We start from the raw sequence: 15,026 nt of genomic DNA on the forward strand, positions 1-15,026 counted from the left end.
GACACTGAGTCTGTGACCGTCTGTCCTTGTGATATCTTAATGCCGTGTGTGTGGAATACAGATTCAGCAGTTGTCTCAAGTTGAGGCAGAGCTGAGCAGCCTCACCCTGAAACAGCAGGGGCTCCAGCGGGACAAGGAGAAGCTGCTGAAGGAGGCTGAGGAGAGAAACCACAAGGTAGGAGGGGTCATTTTGCCTTCCTTAGAACTTTTAGTAGTTGAATGTAAGTGGTTCTGTGTATTTAAACAATGAACTCGTTTAATGTCTTGACAGGTTGAGAAACTCCAGGAAGCACTTCGTGCTGTGGACACTCAGACGGAACAGCTGCGTTCCCAACTCCAGGCTGCATACCAGGAGAATCGTTCCCAGCTCCAGGCTGCATCCCAGGAGAATCACGCTCACAACCAGGAACTTGCTGGACTTCAGAGAATGCTGCAAGAGTCTCAGGACAAGGTAGCCAACGAATGCATGCTTTCTACTTTTTGCCACGCTCAGAGAAATGAATGGAGCCAATTCATCATTATATAAACTACACAAGTTGCCATTTTATACACAACAACAGATTACATGGCTGTGTGTGTGTGTACTTGGTGTCCTTCAGGTCATTGAACTGGAGATGAGCTTGGGTCAGCTGTGTAGAGAGAAGGAGGAGCTTCAGAAGAGCCGTGGGCAGCACGAGGATGAAACCTCTCGAGCTTTGGAAGAGGAATGCCGAAGGCTTCATTTACAAAACCAGGACCTACTTCAAAAGGTAGAAGCACCATTTTCCATTCCGGTGATGCACCTTGGTTATGATAATGTGACAAATATCCAAAGTGGAGTTGAGTGAATTCATGAACTCCTCACTTGTGCAGAGACTAGCACCAAACCAACCCATGTTCAAAATAAACTGGACGTAAACACTTTAATTGGCTCCGCTAGGTGGCACAGCTGCAGATTCAGGAGAGGGAACTGAGGAAACTGACACACGAATGCCTGACTCTGAAACACAAACAGGCACAACTAGAGACGGTGACACAGGAGGCCAAGGATCAAGTGAGCAAACCATTTATTTTTTTAAATGAAAAACATAGCCAAATATGCCCCCTCAATCACAGAACACTCAGAAAGCCAGGTACTGATACTTGAACTGTTCTTGAGGATTTAAAAAAAAAAAAACAGCCACTGAAGGTGGTGCATTCATACAGATGATAACTAAAATAATTGACAACTTTTATAATCACATGGTCAGTGACCATTGCCCCATCTCTGTTTATCCTCTGGCTTTGACTTTAGTGTTATGACTTCATAATTCACATGGCTATAGAATTGGGAGCTTCAGACTTTAAGTGAAGCTGACGTGTGTGTGTGTGTGTGTGTGTGTGTGTGTGTGTGTGTGTGTGTGTGTGTTTGTTTGTTTGTTGTCACTCAGGCACTGCGGGCAGACACAGCCCTCTCCCTGGCGCAGGCCCAGCACGCGCGGGCGGTGCAGGACATGAGGGAGCAGGCTGGGGTGGGCTCCAGGGAGCAGCTGGCACCCCTCCAGGCCCAGCTGGCAGAGCAGCAGCGCAGGGGGCAACATCTGGAGGAGCTGCTCCGCTCCCAGGCACAGAAGGCCAGCACGCAACTGGCACTGCAGCAGGTACGCGGGCAGACCAGCACAAACACATACAGCCTGGCACTGCAGCAGGTATGCGGGCAGACCAGCACAAACACATACAGCCTGGCACTGCAGCAGGTACGCAGACAGACCAGCACAAACACATACAGCATGGCACTGCAGCAGGTACGCGGCTGACCAGCACAAACACATACACCAACTCTTTAACACTCTCTGGCACTGCAGAGTGTGACCCACAATACATGGGCAGGATGTACTAAATTTAAATCCCCAGACAATCAACAATTTGACAAACTCATTCAGTTATCCAATTTCAACTGCCGACAGTTTCATTCGTCTTCTGCCCATTTTCAGGAGTCTCACACGGCTGTGAAACTCCCTATTCTGAGTATAACTTGAATGTTTGTTTTCAGTCTTATTTCATTTTTAAAAAGGCTACAACGACAAAAAAAAAAAAAAAAAAAACATTTTGAATATCTGTGATAACATTTTTACAATCATCAATTCCCTCGCAGGAGCAATATGAGAAAGTAATGGGACACATGCAGGAAAGGATGGAGGAGGTGGAGGCGAAGCTGAAGAATGTTCGGATGATGTTACAGGAGAAGGTCACTCAGCTAAAAGAGCAGGTCGGTTTACATCTCTCAAACCTACAGGTCCTAAATCTGTCAGGACACACCTGAAATCCAGTCCTTTCCTGAGGAAGTGCACGTTCATGTTTCCGTCAGCCAAGCTAATGACTGCCTCATTCAATCTTTCAGTCAATGTTATCTTTAAGCTGTAGAGAGCTGGCCTGGCTCTGCCAAAATGCCATTCACTGTATTCATTGTTGGCTGGAACTGTTCCATTGAATTGTAATTGGCCTATATATATAGCATTAATCCATACTACACTGAAAGCGCCTGGATTAGGGAGGAGCTCACATCACTGAAGCTGGGTAAATGATGACACAAAGTTTGGCTAAATCTGTTGAAGGTGCAGTTTTTGATTATGATTGATTACACTTTTTTGCTGAATTCAGCTAAATTCTATTGCACCCCCTAGCTATCTGCCCAGTGTGTGCGCTCAAAGAAAAGTCTGGTGTGTAGGTAAAATTCTGGCTCTGTAAATGGGAAACAAAGTGGCTCGGACGGACCCGACTGTTACAGCCAGCTCTCCTCAGCTGCCTCATTGACATGCCACTTTAAACTGAGTTAGGGGACATTGCAGGTTTAATTTCATGTGAGTTACATCAGTAACTTGTGTATTTTAATACCCATTATAAAACAATTGGGTTCTAGCGCGTAATTTAGCTGTTTCTGATTGGACGAGAGACGTTCCATGCTATAGGTTATTCGTCAACATACCTACAGTTACGGGACTTTTCACAGCTAAAAATAAATCACTCCGCGATGAAACATTCGCATTGATGATAACCGTTAATTCAAAGTTTTTAAAATTCCAAACCAAGACGTTGACAATGGAACTATTTTGTTGCGGAGAAACAATGGCGAAATAAACCATTTTTAATCAATAACTGCGTGTTGAAATGTTAATTTGTTGACAGTAGAATTGTTTTATAAAAGCAATATAGCCATCGTGGGAGTGGGGTAGGTAAGGGATAATCCCACAGGTGTTGTTGCCTACGCCACTCGGCCTTCGGCCTCGATGGCTACGGCCGAACACCACCCGTGGGATTATCCCTTACCTACCCCACTCCCACTCGTGCTATATTGCTTAAGTGTATTTACTGTGAGGGCTTTCGGTTCTTTTTATACCAAGAAACTTACACTGTCAGCAGTTATGTTTCAGTCAGGCCTGCATAGTGATTTGTTGTGCAACTCTTGTCATAATTGAAAGAATTCAACGTTATCTTATGATCTAATCCACGCCATCTCTGGGTCCCTCTTTTACTTTTCAGCTGACCAAAAACGCCAAGTCCGACCTCCTGCTGAAGGACTTGTACGTAGAGAACTCCCAGCTCATGAAGGCTCTGCAGATCACGGAGCAGCGTCAGAAGAGCGCCGAGAAGAAGAGCTTCCTGCTCGAGGAGAAGGTGGCTGCTCTGAACAAACTCCTACGCAAAATCGCTCCTGCATCCCTGTCGGCATAGAGCACTTCTTTCCCTACAAGCTTCCACAAGAGCCATATTCTATTGTGACATACCTCTCTCTTTTCTCCACACCCAAGTAGGATGCGATCACAGCGTAGTGTAGCACGTGCTGTATTGTCCTTCGTCACCCCAAAGCAATAAATGACCCTCGCGTATATTTTCCAAGCAGGTAACTTGGTATATATTTTCATCTAGGGTACTGGGCACAGTTTGTTTTGCTCTATATATTTTTTCACCTCCTGTGAAGCTGTAAGACGTGTTGCAGGTTTCAATAATAGGTTCAAATATTGTGCTTTTAATAGCGTGTCTGATGAAGTGGGTTGAGACAAGTGACCAGTAGTGGACCATGCGACAAGATATTACTGCTTTCTTAAAACCCATGATATAATCCTATGACTGGGTGGTTGTAGATCCATGGATGAAGTGTAGTCTCGAGCTACATGTGGTCTTGTACAGTGACAGTGACCCCCCTCCCAGGTAAATCCCAGTCCCCTGTGTACCTCTGAGTAGATGTGGAGATGCGTTCAAGCACTGCCTGGGAATCATTCCCAATCTTAACATCACAGGGAAATCAGGGTGTTGCTTTATCTTCCCACTATGTCTTCTGTCAGCATGGATCCGAGAACTAAGTTTGGCACAATCATGTCTGGATGAATGAATGAATATTTATGAAAGTGTTTCTTAATAAACTTGTAATAGCAACCAAAAGTACAGTATTTCATAATGTATAGTTTTGATACACGGGTGCTACATTTTGACACTTGCACATTTTGAAATCTCTATGCACTACTGTACAATTGTTTTTGGATAACTCAAGCTTGTAGAATTGCAAAGGATTGTGGAAAGAACATTACAGATTGTGGTAAACACTATTCAGAAATTTTCCCAGATGGTGACATTATTGTAAAAAGAGTAATTGTTAAGTAGGATGTAAATTTATTTTTGTCCTACATCATTGTATAAATGTATGTACAAATGTTTACCAAGTAAAACCTCTTCCCTTGAACACATATGCTTTCAGAACCATTTTTTTCTCTCCATACTTAGTTCTGTACATCTTCTACACCCTCCTGTCGTGACCTCAAGAGATGACATGCTCCAGAATGCCCTGGCGAATCAGCTGCTCACACTTCCAACGTGGGAGAAAATGCTGCAGACAGATAATGCGTGGACGAGTTAGAGAACTATGTCACACACACACGACGAAGCGGCTTTCTTGAAACATTTATCAGTGTATTCACAATCAACTCAACCTTGGGAACAAATTAGAATAGGAAGTAAACCTATCCTGTTGAAGCATACCTGGCTATTTTTCTTAAGTAGGATTACGGTGCCATCATCAATCTCAAATTCACCATGGTCTTTCAAACAGCGCACCTACACAAAAAAATTAATCTCAAAGAAAAATCCAATATTCTTGGAACAAAATCCCATCATTCACCGTAAGGTAAAAAAATATTTGACAATTGAGACGAGCTACAGTCTGTAGATGTGGCCTCAGATGGCCTGCCTAACAAAGCTTTTCAGACAGAACTGAATAGATATTGCATGCAAATCTATTCTAGTACCGGTAGTCTCACAAAATAAAATTATGAGCATAAGAGGTATTTTTTTTTAAGAGGAACAAATTAATGAAATCAACAACTAAGCATGCATGACAAAATATCTTGTTCTGCATAATTGAGTGACAATTACAATGCCACGGAGTGCTTGCTAAGCACCTCGGCATCTTACTCACCTCTATGTATAGGCTCTTGGGAGGTTTCATGTCTTGTGTTATATCCAGACCACCGTCTCCACCAATTGATCTCATATAGGTGGCGAGGGATTTTTTATACTGGTTGAACCAGTCCAACTGTTCCAAAATGTAAATATGACAAAGATGCATCAACTTCAAACATAGCTTTATCTGGAAAGAGGCTAATCTTAATGATCCCCTAAACCACAAAACGATTATGAATGGCAGTTATCAAACCAAACCAAATTCAGTGAATTGCATGAGCGAACATACCTCTTCTGCGCACATATGAAAACGAATATTTGTAGGAAGGACGCTTCCATACTCCCACCGAAGTGCTCGTATCCTGAGTAAGCGGTCGTAGCTGTAGAGGGGAGACCATTTGACACAAAGCCGATACAACCCAATTAACTAACATGTCAGGAGCAAGGGTCAGACAACGGTGAGGCACAGCACTTACAGGTATGCAGCGATACAGCGCTGGTTTCTCAGCAGACAGCAGTGACGGAATTTGATGGTAGGAATCAGTTCACTCCTGCCCTCAGCTTTCGCCTCATTTCTAAAGCGACAGACAAAAACAGAGAACTTGAATTCGAATAGACAATTTAACAATACATACAAAAACAAGTTACAAGTCTAATTCTGATTTTCCGACAAGAGTTTAAAATTCGACGTTAATTAACAGTAGACTAAGGCTATACGTCAATCATACTTACACATCACTTTGATTTTGTTCGTATAATGCCTTCATTTCTTCAAGGACCTGTCGGATGCCATCCTCCTATTTCAATGAAAAATATAATTTCGATAAATAACTCGCTATTTGAAAACACCAGGCAGTTAGCATCCAGTGATTTTACTCCGACTAACGTTACCAACAAAATAACTATGACGCTTGATGCTAGCATAATAACCAGGACAAAATGAGACCGCTCTCAAGCGTAGTTCACACACTTACATTGAAAGCTGGCAACTGCCCGTCACCCATTCGATGAAGTTCTCGGATAAGTTCAACTGCTTTTTCACAAAACATCTTTACAAATGTAACAGTCAATAAGAAAACAATAATATTGCCCAAATGGTCCAGTAGCCTCAGTAAGTGAAACACACAAACGAGTAATTTCGCGGCAAAAACACATTTGTGATGATCATGTGACCATGCCCAAAGTAAGGGTAACTGTAAGGGACATTCATGAAAGCTTATGCAACTCGTATGGATAGTCTTTGAAGAAGTTTCAAGATGAACAGGTTGTTTATAATCACTTTTCTTCAAACTTGTATCTTGAGTATCTTTACTTATATCGTAAACTTCAAAACCAATTGAGGCGAATTTCTCATCACATTTAAGTCGTGTTTTGTACCTTTCAGATCGATCTTCACTTAAAGCATACTAGTGTTTTACGTTTCTAGTTAATTAGCTAATGTTAGCTATGACAGCTAGCCAAACCTTCTAGCCAGTAAAGCTATCGTCATCTGAACCGTGCCTGAAGCTCCCAAAACGGAAGATGCCTGTCTCTCTCTCGAGTGTGTTTAAACGTTACAGTGGTTATTATGATTTATAATATGCACCTCGGGGGTTGTGCAATGTTTGTGTGACCGAATGATACAGACTCAATGAATAAGAAAACTATAGCTAACGTTACCTGTCAACAACCGCCTAAGGTAACTACAACCATACTTAATGAGACAACGCTCAACCGCTGTAGGTTCTCAAGACATGCTAATTAGCAAATCGACCCAAGGATTTGACATAGGCAGATCCTTTTCGTAATGGAAAGTGGATAATCAAATATTTGAACATCATAATCCCCCCCCCCCCCACGCCATTCTTCAACGTTTACTCATGGGTTGTTGTTTTGACAACCAGCACTTAGGGACATTAAGGATTTAGTGCCCTCAGTGACTCTTACGAGTATACAATTACAGCGACATGCTATTGCTAAGCAAACTTTACGACTGTCGCAAACATGGCTGACAGGTCTTCTCTGATTGGCTGCAGTTGGAACTTAGGGGAAAGGTTGAACTGATCAGCTGGTCTCTGCAGATATAGGACTTCTGCAAACAATGTAGCAAAAGTGCTGAATGTCAGTTGCGCTGGGAGTGGATACAACGGTGGAGTTAACGGCGGCGTACACTGCCTCCTGCACTTAGAAGCGGTTTCCAGCGACAGCGGCTGCCTTCGTCTTTAGGGAACAAACCTGCATCGCCTAGAGAACGAAATTTAGCAAGGTTGAAGCGGTCTTTGTTGCTGCGGTGATATTTACTTGATCTCTTCTTTTTTCCATTGGTCCTTCAGATTTCAGTGATGAGAAAGCGGAATAACTCGCTCACTCAGGATAATGACAGCTCTGCTACCAAAACAGTGCTGGACAGCAATTTGAAACACTGTCACAAGAAAGGAGAGGGGAGCACAGAATCTGGAGTCCAATACGATTCTGTAGACTCGAATAAGACGATGGGTAGTGCATTCAGAAGGTGAGATATCGACCCGTTATAACGAACAAACTGTGGACTTGCTTGCTAAATATTTCGTTAATCTTATTAACCAGGGTGCCAGACGGGTTTTGCAATAGCTCTCCAATGAGTTTCACTTGGGATATAATTAAATAAATGCCGTATCGAACAATCGATCTTGGTACTTAATTGTAGAATGTAGTTTGTATCCCACGCGTTGTATAAATACGTTAGGCTATTGATCACCACAAGACATTCTACTGTCACACTCCCCGGTTTCAAGTTTGGATGCAGTGTGTTCAAAGGAATCCATGGAGTACCGAAATACAGTCATTACTTTGTAACGACCTCTTGTATAAGAAAGTCTCTCGTTTCTCTCGTGTCTGTGGTAACAACGTTGGGTACGGTGTCTGATGACTTGCAGTCTACACTCAAAGTAGTTAAGATGCTGTCGATAACCTGAAAATAGACTGCTGTAGGACCGGCGCTTTGTATTAAAGTACAGGATGCTGATGCTACTTTGCATGTTACCTGACACAATTAAGCCCAAAGGTCAACTGTGGGCATGTGCCTTCAAAATGTATCTCCACACAGTGACTGTAGATATTTATATATTATTATATAATAGATATATCTTCTATTTATAGTCTAGTGAAAGGTGTCACTTAATTGGGATTATTGTCCACGCTCTTCTCCTCTTGTGTCCCACAGGTGTAATCTCTGAAGGTTATCCCTGATCCTGAGAATTCTTTAGTCCTGTGAAATAATTTAAACAGTCTAATGTCATGAAATAAGGAACAGGTACTGGCACACAAAGGGGTTTAGTTCTCCTGTGTTGCTTAGTGCCTGGCTTGTTTCTTAGAAAACCTGCTTCATTGCCTGTTCCCAGAGCTGGTGTTTTCAAAACGATACCCAGTCATGAATCCATGCAGTATATTATATAGCTGCCAGTATTGCCACAAGCCGGAGTTACTGTGTTCAATCTGTTAACAATTGGACAAGTAAAGCCCATGTTCAAAAATATTTAACAAATACATTTTTGCATTAATGTCAGAAAGTAGATGTAGTTCTTATGTATTTTAATCCATGTTCAAAATAATTGGCTAACTTATTTTTGCATTAATGTCAGAAAGTAGATGCAGTTGCTTGCATATTTTTTGTAGACCAATACCTAGGTAAGAATCTGAAAGTGTCTCCTCAAAAAGGACCAGTGCGAACCTGTCGAACCAACTTTTCCTTTTATTGTGTATTTTATAGCTTTGAGAGTAGTACATCCAGTAGCAATATATTCGTTTATCAATTGTTTTGCTTTAATGCAGATTCATTGTGCAAGATGATTACTTTGGCAAATCCTGTTGCTTTATTTCAGTTTGTTGCCCAATGCATCAGAATGCCGCAGTATGATGATGGAGCAAAGTGTGACATTTACCAGCTCTGTCTAACTTTAACCAACACTGTGTGCACGGATCTGATGAGCGGTTGTATTGCGCAGTAGAGCTCTTGTGTCTTTGAGGAGGCTGCCTGTAGCCCAGGGGGAAGTAGCCCCCAGCCCCTTCGTGTGTCAGCCAGGGTATTGGGTGAATGGGACGCCGAGTCAGCAGAAGCGATTTGCTATACTCCTGGCCTGCATTTGTCATGTGAGGTCGAGGCTTTTGGGCTGACTTGCAATAATAGAACATTAGCTAAAAGACTTTTGGTCTTAACATTACATTGAAGAGCTGAGAGCTAAGTATTGTACTGATATACTTTTACTCTTAACCATTTTATTTTGGTATCAGCAGCATTCATTAAAATAGGTGTTTTTTTGGTCATATCAGTATAAAAGGTAATTTGTGAAAGTGCTTGCATCGATAGCCATCAAATCTTTCATGTCATTCATACACGTTACCATCAGACTTTTTTCTAATGCTCTCTCTCTCTATCTCTCTCTCTCTCTTTCTCTCAATTTGTAGCAGCAGCTAGGTCAATTTGGTCAGTGTTGACATGTTACAGATAGACTTTGCCAAAAGCTACAGAAAGGCTTGGATGATAAATGAGTCTGAATGAATTGCTGTTTGTGGAGGAAGTTGCTTCTTTCCACAGGGCCTCTGTGATTTGACTAGAAAGTGAAATCACACACCTTTGTGCTCTGTACTCATTTAGCCAGTAACTGTATCTACCCATCCTCTTTGCACACGGGACTGACAGATCTGGTTGAGTTTCACTCACTGATAGTGGAGGGCAGGGGCGGAGTGGCCATCGGGAGCACCGGGATTTTTCCCGGTCGGCCGGTAGGCCAATAATCTCTCAAGAACCAGCCTGCAGACCGGCCTTCGCAGTCGTCGCATCAAATTCATGAGCGGCCCATTGAATTTGAATATACGTCAAATCCTGGTCCCGGGAAAATCTCTAAATTCTCAGAGAGTTACAAGAGCGAGCAGCCCAACCATTATTTATAGCACTATATGTCTCTGTACATCACATCTATGGTGAGTGTCAAACTCACTCCCATCAATCCAACCTTCTGATTTTTGTTTAGCCTCCTATATTGATGTCATTCTTTTTATTCAGACGCTCCATTACTTTCATGACCACAAATATAAATTGGCCAGCGATTTAATTCGTTTTTTTTTTGTTGAATGTAGAATAGTCGGAGCAAAGCATCATGGGAAATGCGTATCGTTCTGCCTTTATCAAGTGAACCTAGGGAGATAAATTAGCGGCTATCAGGGAGAGAGAGCAGGTGAAGCGGTCCTGATGGAGGGACATAAGAGAAAGGAGAAAGGAGGGGGCAAAAAGGCCAGACTGAAAAAGAGGCGGATGCTGGAGGAAAGTGCATCAAAATGTACAAGAATTACGGATTTATTCAACCAGCCGTCAACTAGGTGCGAGTAAGTTGACAGGACACATTGTTGCGAATTAGCATAACATTTGAGCCAATACAGGACGCGATTTCACCCACACATCAACTCTAAATCTAACAATAATGATCAAAAGCCGCCCGTTTGTTTCTGTAGTTTATATTTGGGAGGAGGGGATGCGGGTTGGGCCAGTTGTGGGCACGTTATGGGCCGGTGGTGGGCCGTTGCAGTCAGAATTGTCACGGTGGATTTTTGTGTCCCACTCCGCCCCTGGTGGAGGGTTACACGTCTCCTCATGATTAGCACGTCTTATCTGAGTCATTCTTTGGACTCCTCTTGGAACCAGTCACCAACACCCCCCCCCCCCCCCCCCCCCCCTCAAACAACCCCTCTGGCTCAATGAACTCTTGACAGTATTCAAGAACACTAGAGGGTAGCAGATCTGAGACTTGTTCCTTTTTTTAGTTGCCTTGTTCCAAGGTCTGGGGGGGGGGGGGGGGGGGGGGGGGGGGGGCATAACGTGCAGTGTTATCTGTGTCAAAATCCACAGGAGCTGAGCTGCGGAGCCAGAGACTCTCAGCCATGCATGAGTGAAGTAGGGAGGTGAAGATAGAGGAAGAAGAGAGATGGAACGTGGGAAAAATGAGAGAGAGAGAGAGAGAGAGAGAGAGAAATACTCATCTACACCACAGTTACCCCTCTATTGTCTCTGTTCCTTAAACCGCCTAAACCGTTCATGGTCCTTCAGCACTTGCCACCCTCCCTCTGAACTCCACGGCAGGAGTGGGTCTTGAAGAACTGGATTGCCAGGCTTCTATCCCTGCCACCTTATTGTTGTCCCTCCTTCCCTGGGGAGAGAGACGCTGTGCGTGTGGTGGCTTTGGCTTGACTGTCATGGTGTATTATAGCAGATAGGCAGAAGAACAAGGGAAAAAAAAAACATTTCATACATGTCTGTGTCTCTATGGTTTTCAGCACTGCACTCGCTGTCTTTATTTAGGTCAGCGACACCTCTTTTTCAGCCATGCGGTTGCTGTTGAATAATGGCTTCCTGAAACAACACAATTTACAGCCACAATTGCTGATGTAGGGATCTCTGTCACAGCCATAAAAATACACAGCACAAAACAGGTAGGCTGTGCATTTCATAAGCACAAGAGGGTATCTATTTTAAACCAGGAGCCCTTGTTACATAATGGAAAAGGACTTGTAGGAATACTTGCCGATAGAAAGCGGAGGAGACTTCAAGTCCGGCGCTGTTATGCATGCATTAACTAACAAAATAAGCCACAGTTTGGCAGCGAGCGCCCTAATTCCTAATCGCAGTATTAAAGATGATTGATTTGTTCTGCAGTGAAGAGGCCTCCCGGCCAAGTCCTCTGCCTTACTGTCTGGACCTTTTCTCTCTATTTTTCTCCCTCTTTCGCTCTCTCTCCCCCCCCCCCCCTCTCTCTCTATCTCTCTCTCTCTCCGACTGTCTCTCTCTCTGGCCTGTGACTTTGCGTCTGTGTTGAGTTGGAGGATGCTGTGGGTTGTTTGTCTTAGTATACCTGGCAGGTCCCAGCTGAAACGAGTCTATGTGAAGTACAGAGACAGGTGCTTTTTCGTCCGGAAGCCTCCATCCATCCTTATGCCATGACACGAGAAGGCAATTTCTTTTGTTGATTGTTTTCACCGATCAAACTGAACCTCCTGCTCGTGATGGCCTTCATGCCAGAGGTCTGTGTTAAAAACCGTGCCTGAGTCTTTTGTGTTGCAGCGCTCTTGTACCGGACACCCGTATATTCGCTGACAGTTCTCCAGTGGCAATTTGTTTGCCTTATCTAGAACTATGCCCACAGATCAGATGCTGTCCAGAGTCCCGTCTTATCTACAAACTCTCCAAAGCAGTGCCTCACGCTGAAGGAGTGGGTGCAACATGCAACAGCAAGTTGCTGCAGAGACTGAACTGAGCCAAGGCAGCTGATAAAGCTGTGTATTGTGCTACACCCAGCACAATACACACAGCAAAGGGAAACATTGTTGACCAGAGATTTCAGTATTTATTTAGAATCAGCTGATTGTTTGCTCACTCTGAATTAGTGTGTTTTGATAAGCCATGTTATTTCTCTCTCTCCCTCTCACACTCTCTATCTCTCTCTCTTTCTCTCTGTCTGTCTCTCTCTCTCTCTGTCTTTTTTTTCATTTTCCCTATTTGTGTGTGCGAGTTGGGCTTGTGCCTTTAGACTGGCTGTGTCATGGACTGCAGATATTTTTGTATCCTTTCTGCTCATCAGCATTACTCTTTTGGTGGAGAGAGTCTGTTGCTGAGGTGTGTGTGTGTGTGTGTGTGTGTGTGTGTGTGTGTGTGTGTGTGTGTGTGTGTGTGTGTGTGTGTGTGTGTGTGTGCGCGTGCGTGCGGGCATGTTGTGGGGGCGGGTGCAGTGCCGTTACTGTTGTACAATTTTAGCAACGAGGCTCTTGCCGGATACCTTAGATGCCTGGCAGAGTCCCTGAGCTGCAGTCAGATCTATATCCAAGACACTAAAATATCTCTTATTGTTGCGGAAATTGAGTAAGACTGAAATCTGACACCTTCCGGAAGGTTCATCCAACCTTAGTGAGGATTTTGAAGTCTTCACTTGGCTCATTAGAGATGTGTGCACAAGAGATCAAATCTTTACCTCTTTACCATCTTTGCCTTTTGTCCTGGGGAATATTGTAGTGACCCCACCTTGTTACTGTAACCTGTCTTAACCGAGAGTTTGGTAAGGAGACTTACCAAGCAGTAAGCGATAGACCGCTGAAAAAGCACAACTGTTCAGGAAGATGGCATCTGTGCTTGAAAGCTTGCTGCCTTAACCGTGATTTTGAAAATACCTCAGTTATAAGCCTACTATGTTAAATGCTGGTTCTATTTTTCAGTAGCCTTAGCAGACAGCCCTTCAGTCTTCTTGAAACCTACAAAGTTTACCAAGCAGTCATTCAAGCACACAACCAGCTTCCTGATCAAACATCCGAACCCGACCATATATCCACTCGCCTCCCTCCAAGCCCCATCCAGCTCTCCGGCTGGTCCGCTGGTCCGCAGGCCAGACTGCAGCGAAGGCAGACAGGGTCACCGTAGTGATCCCGCTCCAAGCTGTGCTCGCCTCCTCCGTTGTCAGGGTGCATTAGTGCCCCCGGCTCTGATTGCACCCATTCTGCCAGCCACAGTTGTCTCAAGGTCCTGGCAGTCGCACTGTAACCTTGGCCAGGGCAGGGGGTGAGCAGAACGGGGTGTTTGTGTGTGTGGGTGTGTGTTGGGCTGGGGTTGGTGGTTAATGAAGCTGATGCTCTGGGGACCACAGAACTGTTGGGGAGAGTAGTTGGTGGGGATTAGATGAGGATGACTTTAATTCACTTCATCATTGAAACAGTGGTATTGTTTGTGGACGGCAGTCTTCCATTGCTGTGCACTGTGACCTGGGTGGACCAGGTTCTTCCAGGACGTCCAGTGTCTCTTCTAGTTTGTGGTGTGTTTGGCCACCAACACAACATTTTGAATATTTCCGCTCAGAACAAGAACTGCATCACCCACAACCTAAGAGGACATCTTTTCATGTCTGTTCAACATACAACAAACATACAACATGCATCACATGAAGACAGAAGTGTAGGCTACAAAGCCTAGCACGACCCCAGAATGTTTAATGCTAGCCCACATACTAATACTTCTGTGCAGACTTGGCATGCTGAAAGCACAGTATCCAAAGATGCCTCCATTGTTGCACCTGTGGGATGCACATGGACACCTGATGTGATCTTGCACCAGGCAGTCGGTCAGTCTGGTCCTGCAGGACGTGGAGTTTGATTGCTGCCCCCCCCCTTTCATGTCCACCAGCATAATTGTGCCCAGATGGCAGAAGATTTGTGTGACCTGGCTGCTCCGCTAAGCACATTAGCCAGAGGGGTGTTAAGAGTGCAGGTACTTCAGCCCACTGTGCCAGCCCAGCCCAGCCCAGCTGACCAGACAGATCACCTCTCTCTCTCTCTCTCTCAGTCTCTCATCTCTCTCTCTCTCTCTCTCTCTCTCTCTCTCTCTCTCTCTCTATCTATCTATCTATCTATCTATCTATCTATCTATCTATCTATCTATCTATCTATCTATCTATCTATCTATCTATCTATCTATCTATCTATCTATCTATCTATCTATCTATCTATCTATCTATCTATCTATCTATCTATCTATCTATCTATCTCTCTCTCTCTCTCTCTCTCTCTCTCTCTCTCTCTCTCTCTCTCTTCTCACATTTCCTTTGTCTTTCTCTCTCTCTCTCTCT

At 44.0% G+C, this 15,026-nt stretch overlaps 3 protein-coding genes across 5 annotated transcripts in view; 2 read left to right on the forward strand and 1 right to left on the reverse strand.

The window, feature by feature from the left end:
• Positions 1-3,926, forward strand: part of ninl (ninein-like) — a gene marked incomplete at its 5' end in the record, with an annotated part of 28,318 nt that extends 24,392 nt beyond the window's left edge. Inside the window, 7 exons of the mRNA XM_080849462.1 lie at positions 62-175; positions 272-451; positions 600-749; positions 920-1,033; positions 1,410-1,619; positions 2,114-2,227; positions 3,499-3,926. Of these exons, the coding sequence (XP_080705588.1) occupies positions 62-175; positions 272-451; positions 600-749; positions 920-1,033; positions 1,410-1,619; positions 2,114-2,227; positions 3,499-3,690 (1,074 nt within the window). The 3' untranslated portion in view covers positions 3,691-3,926. The remainder of the gene's footprint in view (positions 1-61; positions 176-271; positions 452-599; positions 750-919; positions 1,034-1,409; positions 1,620-2,113; positions 2,228-3,498) is intronic.
• Positions 3,927-4,771: 845 nt separating this feature from the next.
• Positions 4,772-6,472, reverse strand: gins1 (GINS complex subunit 1 (Psf1 homolog); the record flags this gene model as incomplete). Of its 3 annotated transcripts, XM_080848759.1 has the most annotated exons (7): positions 4,772-4,840; positions 4,993-5,067; positions 5,429-5,545; positions 5,702-5,792; positions 5,889-5,987; positions 6,145-6,209; positions 6,387-6,472. In XM_080848759.1, the coding sequence occupies 7 exons, from the start codon at positions 6,459-6,461 to the stop codon at positions 4,772-4,774; spliced, it is 591 nt and encodes a 196-aa protein (XP_080704885.1). The 3 variants fall into 3 exon arrangements, with proteins under 3 accessions (XP_080704885.1, XP_080704886.1, XP_080704887.1); XM_080848760.1 differs by lacking the exon at positions 5,429-5,545; XM_080848761.1 differs by lacking the exons at positions 5,702-5,792; positions 5,889-5,987; positions 6,145-6,209 and having other exon boundaries at positions 6,387-6,461.
• Positions 6,473-6,654: 182 nt separating this feature from the next.
• The window catches only part of abhd12 (abhydrolase domain containing 12, lysophospholipase), a 25,334-nt gene continuing 16,962 nt past the window's right edge, over positions 6,655-15,026 (forward strand). The window contains exons 1-2 of the mRNA XM_080848798.1: positions 6,655-6,676; positions 7,725-7,903. Of these exons, the coding sequence (XP_080704924.1) occupies positions 7,734-7,903 (170 nt within the window). The 5' untranslated portion in view covers positions 6,655-6,676; positions 7,725-7,733. The remainder of the gene's footprint in view (positions 6,677-7,724; positions 7,904-15,026) is intronic.

The sequence above is a fragment of the Sprattus sprattus genome (genome assembly GCF_963457725.1).
Source record: "Sprattus sprattus genome assembly, chromosome: 12".
NCBI classification, from domain to species: domain Eukaryota; kingdom Metazoa; phylum Chordata; class Actinopteri; order Clupeiformes; family Clupeidae; genus Sprattus; species Sprattus sprattus.